Here is a 15,643-nt window from a genome sequence, read left to right as displayed (position 1 = left end):
AAAGACTATAGCAACATATATATATATATATAAAAAAAAAACTTTTTAAAAGCCCTCCACCTCATGTACAGGCATATACAAAAGAAAACATGAGTTGGGTGTGCCTACATGTGAAAACAATTGCGCCATAAATTGCACATAATTTTAGTGCCATCGCCCACGGTTAATTCAAAATTTTGAAGTGTCGTCTATGGGCATTTTTTAGCACTGTAGTTTCAGCCATTTCAGGGGCATAAGCAATTTTAAGCATTGAAAAATCTATTTACCTGACAACCTAATTTTTGGTAATTATATTCCATTTGTGTGCATTAAAATTAATTTTCATGTATTTTTTCCTAAAAAATATTGATTTGATAAACATTTGTGCAAATAATGTACAACATACAAAATTGCTACTATATTATATTCTACAGGGCTTCGGTTTCAAAAAAATATATAAAATGTGTGGTGGTGGGTTAAGCTGTTTTCTAGCTGAAAATTCAGAGTTAAACATGTGTGCAAAAATGAATAAACTTCTCCGGACTAAATGGCTAGAGAGAAGATTTAAAGGGTATAGCAACAACTAGCATGACTTTGGGATATTCCTAGATATTCTAACCAAACATAACGCTAAAGTCATATGAGCCCTTTTCATACCATTATAGCGAATATTTCATACTGTTATGCTGTCCCCCTCTCTCTACCTATACTTACTACAGTATGTCAATTTAGAGCAAAAACTGAAGATCAAAAGTTCAACTTCATGCAAAACTTTTATATTAGCTTGAGGAAAGGTTAGAATCTCTGCCAAGAATGTTAGGGCTGTGTCCCTATTAGGAAAAATGTCCCCTCACTTCCTATCCAGGTGATGGAAGCCAGAACAGGAAGTGAGGCAAAAATCTATTTTCTAGGGGGATTGTATTTAAGGAATGGCAGAAAAAAAGACAGCCTTAAAAACCTGACAGAGGTTCTAACATTTTCCCACTTACACCACAATTAAAAAAAGTGTTTTAGCTGGAATTAGGCTTTAATACAAAAATAATGTGGCATCTGTTTTTATACTACATCAATGGCATAATGAAGTAGGATACTTGCCTTATTAAAACTTCTCCAAGATGTCCAGACAATGCTCCATCAATATATTCTTCTGTATTGGCGAGCTACAATGTAAAGAAGAGTTAACTGTGCACACAAATGTATTAGCCAACATGTAAGATTGTGCTTCTTGCACTCGCTATGTTTGGTCAGAATTGAAGTGCCTTATGAAAGAGCATGCTCATATGTCAGCTTTTCATTGCAGGTACTGAACAGATCACATTTAACTTTCTGATTCAAAGCAACATCTGCAAAACACTGACAAGCTTTAATATTTCCACCCAAGCTCAGCCTAAATCAAGTTCCTTTATGTGTTACTGTATAAACATTACGTTTGTTGCTAGGCAATGCCCAACTGAATGTAACACATAAGACAATAGTGGTAATGCTCTGTACCAGGATATTAAAAAACTAATGCCATTTATTACAGTGTAAGGAAAGCCATGAATTGGTTTCTCTGCCAACACCCAGAAATAAGGATTACAGTCAGTAGTTCTGAATGGACCCTCCTCCCGTTTCCCCCCATTACTGACTAACCGCATACCCTGGAGAACACAGCAGGGTAAAACACTGAAAGACAGCTGCTGAGTCCCGAGTGCTGGAGAGCATTCAGACACCATGTACACAAACGCAGCACTCCTTTTACCCTGTAAACTCAGATGTTATACCTATTTATAATCCAACTCAGTTAATGGGGAGAAAAATCAAACTGGAGGTAGAGCTCTATAGCAAAATAGGAATAAAAAGCTGTAACAAACTATAATTCAGCTAGAATAGAGGATTTCAATTTGTGGAAAGAGACACCACAGATTGATGTAAATGAAAATACTATTAGTTTGGTACAATGACAAGTAACATGTGACTTTGTCTTATTCTAATCAGTGTGTAAACAGTAATGAGCATCCCTCATATTTAGGTTATGTTTTGTATTATTGACTAGGTATATCTCATGTAGCCCACCGCAGATATCCCTACTACGGAACTACAGCCAACCTTTATCTAAAGCTGTACAAAACCTTCCTATCCTTTTGACATCTTGGCTCTATTTCGATCAGCAGTTGCCATGGGGCAGCACACCTGACCACTATCACCAGAGGCATGCCTTAAATTTAACATTCACAGCAAATGCGCTAGTCATTGTAAACATTGGTATGTTCGATGAAGGATTTAATAAGATTTAGTGAACATTTCTTCAGCTTTCTTTTGGGATACATTAAAATTGGTGGGTTTAGTTCTGCTTCATGTTTTAGATAGCATGGGGAAAGTTAACATTTTTAGAAAACAGATTTATATAAATTGCATCCCAGATGGGGGAAAAAGCACTACAATTTTGCAATCGGCTATTTTACTTTTATTTATTATTGGTATTTATATAAGGCCAACAATTTTTACACAGCACTGTGCACATTCATGTCAGTCCCTGCCCTCGAGGAGCTTGCAATCCAAGGTCCCCATCTCACATAAATACAGGGCCAATTTAGACCGGAGCCAATTAACCTACCTGCGGTTATATACCATATTTGGCAGAGTACATCATTTACTAGAAAATGTATTACCTGCATGTTCATGTAGCCATCCACAGAGACCAGGTATCCCTTGTATTCCATACCCCACTTCAGTTTCACCATTACTGGCTTACCAGTAAGGCCATTAAGGAATGGTTTGGGGTTTAATGGCAAACTCTAGGAAGCAAAAAATATGAACTTGTGAGAACATTGGCATCTTTAGAAACGATGCAATGATGCATGCACACAGGTAGAATGTGTATATGATTTTAGCTATCCTATGCCGTAATCACATTGTAATTGCTCTCATAGCTGAGAATTGTTGTGTCTAGTTCCAGCATGGGCAGCCAGCTACATGTGACTTCTTTGCATTGTATGCCGCTCAGAGTGTCCTATTCATATAATTATAGCCAAACTACACCATAAGCAAATAGTCTAAATACAAGAGACGTGTGTATTGTTACTTGCTGTGCTTGGTGTATTTTAGGGATGCACCGATACTAGTATCCGTGCTGATACCGAGTATTTGGGCGCCCAAATGCTTCTGATACCTATCCCAATCCTGGAACTTCCGGTATCAGGAAGCTGGACGGCGGGTCATTACATGCTGCCCAGCTAAATGATTGGCCGGGAAGCTGACGCCATGCTCCCTTGTCACGAGGGAGCATGAACCTGGCTTCCTGGCCAATGAGGAAGCCAAGGGCCTCATGACGAGGGAGCAGGCTTCCCGGCCAATCAGGAAGCCGGCCAGCGTGTAATGACTCACTGCCCAGCTTTCTGATTGGTCGGTAAGCTGGCCAATCAGGAAACGGGTGACAAGCAATTACCTGCCCCGGCTTCCTGATTGACCAGAAAGCCGACTACATGCTTCCTCGTCACCTGGTGACGGCTACCCGGCTAATCAGGAAGCCGGGTGGCAAGTCATTACATGCCGCTCAGCTTCCTTAATGGGACTTCCTTATAAGTATTGGCGAGTAGCCCCCAAAAAATAAAATATTTGTACTCAATGCCAAATAATGTTTTTTTTCCAGATCTGTGCAGGAATTCAGTGTGAATGTTTGCCTGGAACTTCCTGTAATAAAGACCAGTCACTGCTGCTCTCCTTGTGACTGGTCTTGAGTCCACCCCCTCCTTTAGTTTTTACAGGCAGCCTGTATTGGGTGGAGCCTGCTGGGTCCCTCCCACAGCTTTGCTCCCTAGACTGTTTATATACAGCACAGTGATAGTGTCACTGCTTTACAAGGTAATATCTTGGTTTGCAAAGGCATTTGCTACACACAAAGTGTTCTTTTTTAAAATTATGTAGTTCTATTTAAATAGGCCTTGCCGAGCCTGTGCACTGAATTGCGCATGCGCGGCTCAGTACACACACATACTGACATGCAGGGATGAGCAATTATGCCAGAAGAGACAGAGTCTATTCTGTCAAAAAAAAAAAAAAATACCTGTGAACACTGTGGCTATTCTTTGTGGCTATAAATATTACTCATTTACAGGCTTTTTTGACCCCGCTCTAGGATAAGGGTCTGGTATGGATTTTGGGGGGAGAGGGGTAACCACACATCAATTTCTACATTTTATACTGGGGTGCCTTGAGATATTGCATATTTTTAAACAATGCAGTGACTAAAAAATGGTTGAGAAATGCTGGATTTACCAAAGCCGGAGCAGGCACAATCTGTAGCAGTTACCCATAGTAACCAATCAGCTTCTGTCTTTAATTTTCAAAGCTTAACTGAACAAATTGAAGCGAGAGACTGATTGGTTACTATGGGCAACTGCTACAGATTGCGTCTGGTCCAGTTTCGACAAATTGCCCTAATAATCTAAGAAATTAAGGCCCCATTCACACCTGACCGTTTTGTAGCCCGTCCTACGCTCGATGAACGCTCTACAAAACGGTCAAAAAAATAAATAGCATTGTAGTCAATGGTATCGTTCCCACCTGTCCGTATTTCCGCCCGTCCCGAACGCACTACAAAACGGCCCACGCATGAAAAAGTCCCGGAGCGTTTTTTGCTGTGTATTGGTCCGTTTTGTAGGGCGTTTTCCATTTGTATACTGCCAAGTAGCCTTTAGGATCGCGGTAAAAAAAACCGTGCGACAGACGCGCATATTACAATACGCATAGGTGTGAATGGGGGCTAAACCTTATCATTACTCTGATAAAAAATGCCTTTCACAAATCCATAACATACCCATTGTAAATAGAATGCGGTAGGGTCTATGTACAGATGGCTGGATGTGTATGTATAACCCGTAGCCGTGTTATTAGAGTCCCCCATGCCATGTGCATTGTCATTCAGCAGCGCTCTGTTGTGCCATTTCCCTCCTGAGAGTGAATGAACTGTCACATGCAGAGCACGCCATGCAAATCCCCGGTGAATCGGGTCATACACCCACCCCACAGCCCCCAATGACTCACCATTATGCCGGTGAAGCTGCCGCTGATCTAAAGACCAGGGAAGCGTAAAAAAATTTCCCCGCGGAATGCTACGAGAACACACCGCCGGAGAGAGCAGGAAATGGCTGAAAGAGGGGGAGCCGAGAGGAGGCAAGACAAGATGTCTATGAGGGAATAGAGAGACGGAGAACTGCTCCTTCTGGTGGTAGGAGGTATAAAGTGTAGCTAAGGGTTAATGTCGGAAATAGCGCCCTCTGCTGTCATATTAGATACAGTGCATGTGATTTCATTGCGTATCACGCTCATACAGTGAGGGTATTTATCAAACCTGAAGCCGACAAAATCATGAGCAGTTGTGCATGGGAACCAATCAGCTTCTCTCTCTCTCATTTTCAAATCTTAACTGAACAAACTGAGAGAAGCTGATTGGTTGCCATGCACAGCTGCTCCAGATTTTGCTTGCTCCAGTTTTGATCAATTCTCCTGCACACATGAAACTACACAAGCTCGTCAGTCTTTTTAATTTTTTTAGGAAATTATTATGTGTAAAGAAATGTGTACTGCACATTTAAAACAAAGTAAAAGGTTTCAGTCTGGCTTACGTTGGACTAAACGAGTTGTGATTATAGCAGACCTAACATCAGATATATTTTTTACATGTTGAAGCAGATAATTAACACAGGTACTGGGTGTGTAAATTGTCATTAAAGCTGTATGTTAGGTGTTGAGGGCTAGGAGAACAGACAAAAGAAGCACCAATTCTCCACGGCTCAGGGAAGGAATGAGCTGGGCGCCTGCTGCTGGGAGCAGGTCCTTGTGCCAATATGAGCCCGTACAAACGGAAGAAAAGCTGGCCGCACATCAGATTCCACTGGGATAGTTTATTGAAGTATGTACCACATCCAGGGCCAGAATTCCCACCAGGCCACAGAGGCCCAGCCTTGGGGCGGCAAAGAGTAGGAGGGCGGCAGGTTTGTGGAATTCCTATCTCCTGAATCCCAGGACATGCTGTTCCGGATGTCGAGTGGGTAGTTGTCTTCTACATTTAGCCCTGTTTTGGGGAAACAGAGCTATATGTAGAGAGGGGAAGTTTGTTCTGTACAAGGGATCCCGGCGATGTCACCAACATAACTTGTATGCAGCCTGCAGATCAGTCCATCCACCCACCTACCTCTCTCCCTGCTGTCTACCTCTCGCCTCACTGGCTACCTCTCTCCTCGCTGGCTGCCTGTCTCCGGAGATGGAGACCCTCTCTTCAGGATGGAAAGCGGGGAGCAGAGCAGAGAAAATTTGTTCTCTGCTGTGCTCCGTGTGAACACTGGGACAGGAGAGCTACACTCGCAGCCTTCCCATCTCAGCTGCCACAGGAGAGCCAGCACAGTGCTGTGCTCAAACTCCTGTATTGGAGTTGACAGATTCATTAAAGAGAACCTGTCACCTCCAAATGCTATCACACAGGGGCTTGTCATCCCTCTTCCTCCTTTAAAGAAAGCCGGTCAAACATTTTAAACTTATAAAAGTAAGTCATACCTAAGAGTAGGCATCACAAGGTGCATTCTGCCTTTGTTAGCCAGAAACACTCCTCGGGGCAAGTCTCTATCTTAGTTTGCTTTTATGAATGAGGATTTCAATTCTAAGGTGCCTTCTCCCCTCCCCCAACATAATGCATCATCTCAACTAGCAGCATCTTAAATGTAGAACTAATGCTTAAAAATACTCTATTTACATTAACACTTTTGCAGCCCACCAATTAAACATGATAATAAAAGTGCCAAAGTACTTACCTATAACCAGGATACGGTCATTCAGTTGACAAATTTTTATGACCACGCCAAAGACACTGATTTGGTGCTCCAATAATTAGACATGTGCAGCGGCTAAAAATTTGTTTTGTTTTGGATTTCGTTTATTTCGTTTTTGGAATTCGGATCCTATGTGTGTTTCATTTCGGGGATCGGATTTGTATTCGGGACATTAAAATCCTTTTTTTAATTTGTTTTTATCCGTTTAAATGTTAACAGTGAACTCACAGGATTTGGACGAAATTTCGGATTCGGATGCTTTCGGATATGTTATATTTCGGAAATTCGGATTCTCCGAATCTACGAATTTCCGAAATTTCGTCCGAATTTCGATTCGGAAAGAAACGAATCGCACATGTCTACCGATAATAGCAGACCCTCTCTGCTACATGTTTGCTGGCAGAACTTTAGGTTTTAAACAGGGCCGTTCCTATAATGAGGCAGTTGCCTCAGTCTGCATTCTATTGGGGGTGGCAGGGGGTGGCCACAGCGTCCCCGGTTGCTAAGAGCTCTTAGCAATCTGTGATGGTCTGTCTGGTGTCTTGCCCAGGGGATAGAATTCCTAGAGATCAGTCATATTATATAGAACATTCTACAGCAACACAGACATGAATTTAGTTGAGTAGGGAAAGCTAGAACCCGTAAGAACATCTGATACCAACAGAAGGTGTTTGACCAGAAAAATCAGATACAGTCTCACCTAGTCTAAGAGGGTCAGGGGCGGACTAGGCCGGGGGGCAGGGTGGCAATTGCCCCCCGGGCCTCTCTGATGCCTTTAAAAATGGCCCCCGCCGGCGCCACTGCAGCGGTAATCGCTCTTTTTTAACTCTCCCTTCTTGGCCGCTCTGCTGCAGCGGCCGAAAGTGGAGAGATAAAAGGAGTGATTGTCGCTGCAGCGGCGCCGGCGGGGGCCATTTTTACTGCTGCTATAGGCTGGGAGGGAGACTGCACACGATTGGCTGGCAGCATAGTTATGCATGGGACCAAAAGGCACTGAGCAGGAGACACCACGAGGCAGCTGAAGGCATCGCCTCAGAAGATGCAGGCAACTTCGCTGCTCCCCCCTCCCCCCACCACCAGGAGAGGAAGAGAAAAGGGCACAGCACCTGAAGAACGAAGGAAAAGTACCACTGTAAGTGCCTGTTCTTTCTGCGTGACCACTGCACTGCGTACACAATGACCGCTGACCTCTACATTACACCGCTGGCCCCTGCACTGCATACATACTGACCGCTGACCTCTACATTCCCCCGCTGGCCTCTGCACTGCATACATACTGACCTCTGACCTCTACATTACACCGCTGGCCCCTGCACTGCATACATACTGACCACTGACCTCTACATTCCCCCGCTGGCCTTTGCACTGCATACATACTGACCGCTGACCTCTACATTACACTGCTGACCTCTGCACTGCGTAAATACTGATCTCTACATTACACAGCTGACTTCTGCACAGCATTACATACTGACCTCTGACCTCTACATTACACTGCTGGCCTCTGCACTGCATACATACTGACCGCTGACCTCTACATTACCCCGCTGGCCCCTGCACTGCATACATACTGACCGCTGACCTCTACATTTCCCCGCTGACCTCTGCACTGCATTACATAGTGACCTCTGACCTCTACATTATACCGCTGGCCTCTGCACTGCGTACATACTGACCTCTACATTACACCGCTGACCTCTGCACTGCGTAAATACTGACCTCTACATTACACAGCTGCCCTCTGCACTGCATTACATACTGACCTCTGACCTCTACATTACACTGCTGGCCTCTGCACTGCGTACATAATGACCTCTACATTACACCGCTGACCTCTGCACTGCGTACATACTGACCGCTGACCTCTACATTTCCCCGCTGACCTCTGCACTGCATTACATACTGAGCTCTGACCTCTACATTATACTGCTGGCCTCTGCACTGCGTACATACTGATCTCTGACCTCTACATTACACCGCTGGCCTCTGCACTGCGTACATTCTGACCTCTACATTACACAGCTGACCTCTGCACTGTGTACATACTGAGCTCTGACCTCTACATTACACTGCTGACCTCTGTGCTGCGTTACACACTGACCTCTACATTACACCACTGGCCTCTGCACTGCGTACATACCGACCGACCTCTATATTATAACGATAACCTCTGCGCTGCGTACATAGTGACCTCTGATCTCTATATTACACCGCTGTCCTCTGCACTGCATTACATACTGACCTCTTTATTACACCGCTGACCTCTACATTACACTGCTGACCTCTGCACTGCGTACATACTGACCTCTACATTACACCGTTGACCATCTAAATTACACCGCTGACCTCTCCACTACGTACATACTGACCTCTACATTTCACTGCTGTCCTCTGCACTGTGTTACATACTGACCTCTACATTACACCTCTGATCTCTGCACTGCGTACATACTGACCTCTACATTACACCACTGACCTCTGCACTGTTCATTACACTGCTGAGCTCTGTACTGTGCGTTTTTGCTGACCTCTTTATTGTGCATCATACCACTGACCTCTGTACTCTGCATTACACCGCTGGCCTCTGTACTATGCATCACACTGCTGAACTCTGTAATGTGCGTTATACCATTGACCTCTGTATTACAGTGCTATCCTCTGCACTTTGCGTTACACCACTGACCATTACACTCTGCGTAACACTGCTAGCCTCTGCACTGTGCATCACACCAATGACTGTACTGTGCATTACACTTCTGACCACTGCACTGTGCATTACATTGGTGACCTCTAGATGACACCACTAACCTCTACACTCTGTGTTACAACACTGACTTCTGCACTCTGCATGACACCACTGAAACCTGCGTTTGCTGGGGACCACGCAGCAGCCTTCTGGGGAACCACATAGTGACTGCTTACAGCTCTTCTGCCGCCCGCACATCTCCCCCTGCTGAGACCCTCCCCACACCTTCTGAGACCTCCACACCCCTCCTGAGACCCTCTAACCAAAACATCAGGCTGACACCCCGAAGCAGAGCAGCAGCAAAGAGTATGTAGCAAATTGATATACTATTATTCTGCACTGCTGTATAATGTATTGCTGGGATTTGTAGTCGTTTATAGCTGAAAGTATTATTCTACATTGCTGTATAATGTATTACTGGGATTTGTAGTTCTCTATAGCAGGTGCCATTCTGCCTTGCTGTATAATGTATCACTGGGATTTAAAGTCCTCTAGAGCTATTGGTATTGTTTTGCATTGCTGTATAATGTATTGCTGGGAATTGTAGTCCTCTATAGCTGATGGTATTAATCTGCATTGCTATATAATGTGCTGAGATTTGTAGTCCCTCTACAGCTTGGAGTCAGTGGCAGAACTACCAGGGTTGCAGCGGTCATGTACCGCACTGATGAGGCATCCCTCCGCTACCGGTGTGCTATAATTTCCCTCAACCCAGAAATGTATCTACTGCGTCACTTCCAGGTGTGCATGAACAAAGGGGGTCATGAAAACAGCTGATTCAGATGACAAGGCCCCACCGTAAGTGCCATGGTCGAGAAAATGTATTGGGTTGAGAAAAATTATAGAACACTGACTTTGACACTGTCTGGCTCCTCCCACTATCCTCACAACAGCTCACAGCCTAGAAGTCCGGTGGCCCACAGTGGGTGAGAGTGTCTAAGAAGCGGACATGGAGCGGAGTAAGGCCAGAACCATTTAGGTAGCCCAGTGGGAGAAGAGCACCATCCCCCAGCCAGTCATCCCTTTCATGGACTTCTTACTATCCTCACATCACCCGACCATTCACACTACTGTTACATGGATGGCAAAAGTGGCAAGTGGGGGAAGAGGCAAAGTGGGAAGTGGGCCAAGTCGCTGCACCATGGGCCTCTGTGTTGTACTTGCCCCCTGGGCTAAAAGTTGCCAGTCAGCCCCTGAAGAGGGTACTAGCTCACAAAAACTATAAAGATTCAAAAAGAAGAAAACAGAAAAAGAAGAGCTATATGAATACTCCTGTATTCTGAAATCCCATTTACAAAAAAATATATATTTTATTACTAATTTTGAATCTAGGGTAAAGCTAAGTTACGGTACAAAAATTCTCTTAATTCTATGTAGTGTTGATACCAGTGGCGGATCCGGGGGGGAGGGGGAAACGGGGCAATTGCCCCCCCGAGATAGAGCCGCTCCCACCCGTGGTACGGTACCAGTGACAGGAGTACATCTCCGCACACGGCCGGGACATACAGCCAGGGCCGGTGCTAGGATTCTTGGCAAGGTGCATTTTTGCACTTCCGCCCTCACCCTGCAGCGCCCTCAGGCTGCCGCTTGCCTTGCGTTAGCGCCGGGCCTGCATACAGCTGTCAAGCTGTCACAGAGTTAACTGCGGTTCAGTGTAAAAAAACGGCACAGTACAAGTAATATGCCGTTTTTTTACACTGAACCGCAGTTAACTCTGTGACAGCTGTATGTCCCGGCCGTGTGCGAGGATCAGAGGCAGGGCTTGAAAAATCCCGACGAGCAGCTTCCCGGCCGGCCGTTGTAATGACACAGCCGGCCGGGAGCTTTACATTCAAGCGATCGAGCATCTCTAGAGACGCACGATCGCTTGTATTAGCAGCTGTCACTGCCGGAACGGCTCTGTGACAGGAGATCAAAGGGAGATCACTATACGGTCTCCCTTTGATCGTCTCTCAGTCCCCGAATGCAGGAAGTGATGTATATTACATCACTTCCTGCATTCAGTGTCACTCTCCAGCTGCAGAAGCTGATGAAGCCGATCTCTGCTTCATCAGTTTCTCTGGGGGTTCCTAATTTTTTACATTTACGGTACTTTTTTCATTATATAGTTAAAAAAAGAACCCCCTTCCCTCCGTGGTGATTATATACCTCCAAAAGAAAGCTCTATCTGTCCCCAAAAAATGTTAACATAAATTGCAAGGCTATAGTCCGGTCATGCTGACTGGTGACAGTGAGAGAGGAAAGGGGTGGCACAGTAGCAGTGGAAGAGCCAGATGGGGGGGGCTTATTTTCTGGCAGTGCCCCCCCGAGACTAGACTCTGGATCCGCCCCTGGTTGATATAAAAACAGATAAAAACACCAAAATTACTGTCTATATGCCTATATCAAAATACTCTGATATCTACAAGCACCTTATATGGTGGATATTGATGTTGTGAACCAGATATATGTTGACAGTAGATATCAAAATATCCAATATCACCATATAACTGGGTTACAACATCAATCTCTTTCGCCAAGGCTTCTTATACAAGTACAGGTGAAACTCGAATAATTAGAATATCGTGCAAAGTTCATTTATTTCACTAATGCAACTTAAAAGGTGAAACTAATATATGAGATAGACTCATTACATGCAAAGCAAGATAATTCAAGCCGTGATTTGTCATAATTGTGATGATTATGGCTTACAGCTCACGAAAACCCCAATCCACAACCTCAAAAAAGTAGATTATTACATGCAATCAATAAAACAAGGATTGTACATAGAACAATATCGGACCTCTGAAAAGTACAAGCATGCATATGTACTCAGTACTTGGTTTGGGCCCCTTTTGCAGCACTTACTGCAATTACTTTTGCACGATATTCTAATTATTCGAGTTTCACCTGTATATTCTTGTACAAACATTTATTCACTCAAAATCCAAAGAGACCACTTATATACACAGCAGTACTTCACCCACAATTCGATTCAATAATATATATCAGTTTTGCCTGATTTCGCAGTCTCTGCCAAGTATAAATTATTCTCAGCTTTTTTGCACCCCTAATTAGGTGTCTCTTATATCGCATATCATATGCATTTCAGTGAGCACTTCCTTTTATCAGTGTAATCACAGTACAGACATCCATAGAGCTACCTCACCCATATTCAACATTGCATGAATTGTGCCAATTTCAACAGTTATCATCACTGATCCATACAAAGATCTTTGGGTATGTCAAGGCCAGATATCAATACCGTAGGTCCATACAAACAAAGTTTAACTGCCTCCGGGCCGGCCGTAGTAGAAAAACGGCCAGCCAGGACCTTCCCGATCTGAGCGGGCGTCTCTAGACGTCCCGCCCCGCCCCCTGCTCAGGCGCGCTCTCGGCATTTCCCCATAGTTCTCCTAAGGGTCACGGGAGGACACAAACTAGCATTCTCCCGTGACCCAAAGCTCAGTATACCACGAGCTACAGCTCGCGGTATACTGAGACGGCCGCAGCCAGGACGGATCCCAACATTACTGTCAAGATCCACTAAGCTGCGTGATTGACAGCTGGCTCTACCTACCTGCCCATTGGTCAGCGCAGTCAGCTGATCGCGCTGACCAATGAGTGCTCGCATTTGCGAGCGAAATTCAAAATACAGAGTGCAGGGCTGTGCTACACGGCTGAACAGGGTACAGATACTATACCGGCGCCGGCAAAGGGGTAAGAGCGTTGGCTGAAAAGAGTGTATAACAAGGGGGAGGGGGGTAGGAGGGGGCCAGATTGGAGAGGGTAATTCCATTTTCCCACATTCACCCAGGAAAGTGTAATTAATCTTTAACTTGTATTCATTTTTTCATAAATAATATTACGTTCTGCAAGTTTCCACTAGATGTCGCTTTCTTTGTACTTTTCAAGACTATGATTTTTCACTGAACAAGGAGATCTAATAGCAAATGAGTAACATGTGTTTACCATTTCACCATGCACACCTAATGCAAATTTCTTTAAGACCTAAAACTGCTGAAAACACAATTTAAAAAAACTATATTTACTATAAATATTGTTTTAACATTCACTCATCCATTCCTGCCCAGAAATATATCGCATGATATGAATCACATTTGAGAGATTTAGGTTGTGAGAGGGTTAGTACCTCAGTTGGTATTTTATTGCGATTTGTGACCCCCAATAGGGAGGTTTCCGATTTTCTGTGTAGTAAATCTTTTCATTGGGGACACAGACACAAACACTTTATTAATGCAGTGTGAAAGAGCTTATGCAAGTTTTATATGTTGTTTGTCAGCCTTAAGCTTTCTGTCTGATTAGTTCTAAATAGAATGGGCAAGGGTTAGAACTTCTGTCTGGTTTTTATTGGTGCCTGTGATACGACTGGATAGACTTCCCTTCTCTTTTTAGGACAAGAAATAAGGGGAATAGGGGTCAATAGGTAAGGAAACTTAGTCAACAAAAAGAACCCCGCATAGTTTTTTCCCCCCACTTTTATAAAGAAAACAAATTTGTCCCTGTCCATTTTTCCCATTGGAGAGATTCAACGTCATTTCCTGTCACTCTGACCCCTATCTACAGGATAGGAAGAGAGGGTATAACTCTTTAATAGGGACACAGACAGCAAAATAAAAACATTTTTATTCCTGAACTGGGCGTAAGGCCCTGTTCACATGTAGCGACTTATCGCGTGATTTCCGCCGCGATATCGCGCATTTTTGCCGCGCGATATCGCGAGAAGTCGCCGGCTAATGATAGTCAATGGAGCTGTCTTAGCTCCATGTCGCGCGTCGCGGTCGCAAGTCGCTTCTACCGGACCCTTTTTTCGGCGGATTTTGCGCGATTTTGTTTTTTTTCTCTGGAACCCGACGGAGCAGGTCGCGCTATCGTCGCTGGATCGTCGCTGGAACGTCGCCCCGAAAGTCGCGCTATCCCGGCCGCTGCTAAGGTATCAGATTCCCTCCAATACTGTGTAACGCAGCAAACCAGACTTTCTTACTAGCATAGTACGAAAAACCTTAACAATAATTTGTTTTGCTTTGTACATGAATATGTTTGTGGGTTTACTTGGTAATGTGTTATTCCTGAAGAAGGTATGATGTTTAGTTTGAGTTTGAGGTGTTTTAATATTTGTTATTAAATTTGAGTTTTAACTATATTGATCTACGGTGAATTGAGTATTTTGAGTTCATCCAGACACCGTTGCACAAAGCGCTATTGCCGTGGTTTGCTCACCCGGGTTTCAATTCAGTTGAGCCTTTCCAATGTGAGTAACTAACCATATGAATCCACTTTCCAGAGATTCATATGGTTAGATTTAGAAGCAATTTCAATTTATTTAAAAAGCAATATGATGACTATTGACTGCAGAGATTTATTTACTTTATTGTGGGAAGGTTGATCCATGAAATCTGGGTTGCTGTGTTGTACAGTATTGGCTGTGATTCAATAAAGTGGTTGCAACACTTTTCTGGCAGTAGGGCCACTGGTGAATGTGATGTGCCAGGTTCATGCAAGATTTGTGACAGTTTTATAGACTATTATGAAGCATGCAAATTCATTAGGGTCTTCGTTACGACACGTTAGTATTGTAGTGCTATGTCTGCTACAAATTCAAACTTGAATCCTGCCATATCATCAACAAGGTAAGAGGAACTAAACAAGACCAATTCCATTCTGCAGTAACCATGTTGCACTGTGTAAAATGGCCAAGGCTGCCACAGTCTTGTCAGAGTAGCGGTAAAATCATGAACAAGTTTCCATTGTGTACAGGTGAAACTCGAATAATTAGAATATCGTGCAAAGTTCATTTATTTCACTAATGCAACTTAAAAGGTGAAACTAATATATGAGATAGACTCATTACATGCAAAGCAAGATAATTCAAGCCGTGATTTGTCATAATTGTGATGATTATGGCTTACAGCTCATGAAAACCCCAAGAACCCCAAATCCACAACCTCAAAAAAAGTAGATTATTACATGCAATCAATAAAACAAGGATTGTACATAGAACAATATCGGACCTCTGAAAAGTACAAGCATGCATATGTACTCAGTACTTGGTTTGGGCCCCTTTTGCAGGACTTACTGCAATTACTTTTGCATGATATTCTAATTATTCGAG

The 15,643-nt window shown here is 43.8% G+C and overlaps 1 protein-coding gene across 1 annotated transcript in view; it reads right to left on the bottom strand.

Moving 5' to 3' along the window:
- SNRPF (small nuclear ribonucleoprotein polypeptide F) overlaps positions 1-5,142 on the bottom strand; it is a 6,540-nt gene extending 1,398 nt beyond the window's left edge. Inside the window, exons 1-3 of the mRNA XM_018563396.1 lie at positions 5,005-5,142; positions 2,631-2,756; positions 1,075-1,139 (exon numbers count right to left, since the gene is read on the bottom strand). Of these exons, the coding sequence (XP_018418898.1) occupies positions 1,075-1,139; positions 2,631-2,756; positions 5,005-5,007 (194 nt within the window). The 5' untranslated portion in view covers positions 5,008-5,142. The remainder of the gene's footprint in view (positions 1-1,074; positions 1,140-2,630; positions 2,757-5,004) is intronic.
- Positions 5,143-15,643: the final 10,501 nt, after the last annotated feature.

This window comes from Nanorana parkeri, unplaced genomic scaffold (genome assembly GCF_000935625.1).
Source record: "Nanorana parkeri isolate BGI_ZX_2015 unplaced genomic scaffold, ASM93562v1 scaffold661, whole genome shotgun sequence".
Classification (NCBI taxonomy): Eukaryota; Metazoa; Chordata; class Amphibia; order Anura; family Dicroglossidae; genus Nanorana; species Nanorana parkeri.
Note: the sequence above shows the minus strand (reverse complement) of the source record. Positions and strands in the feature narration are given on the sequence as shown.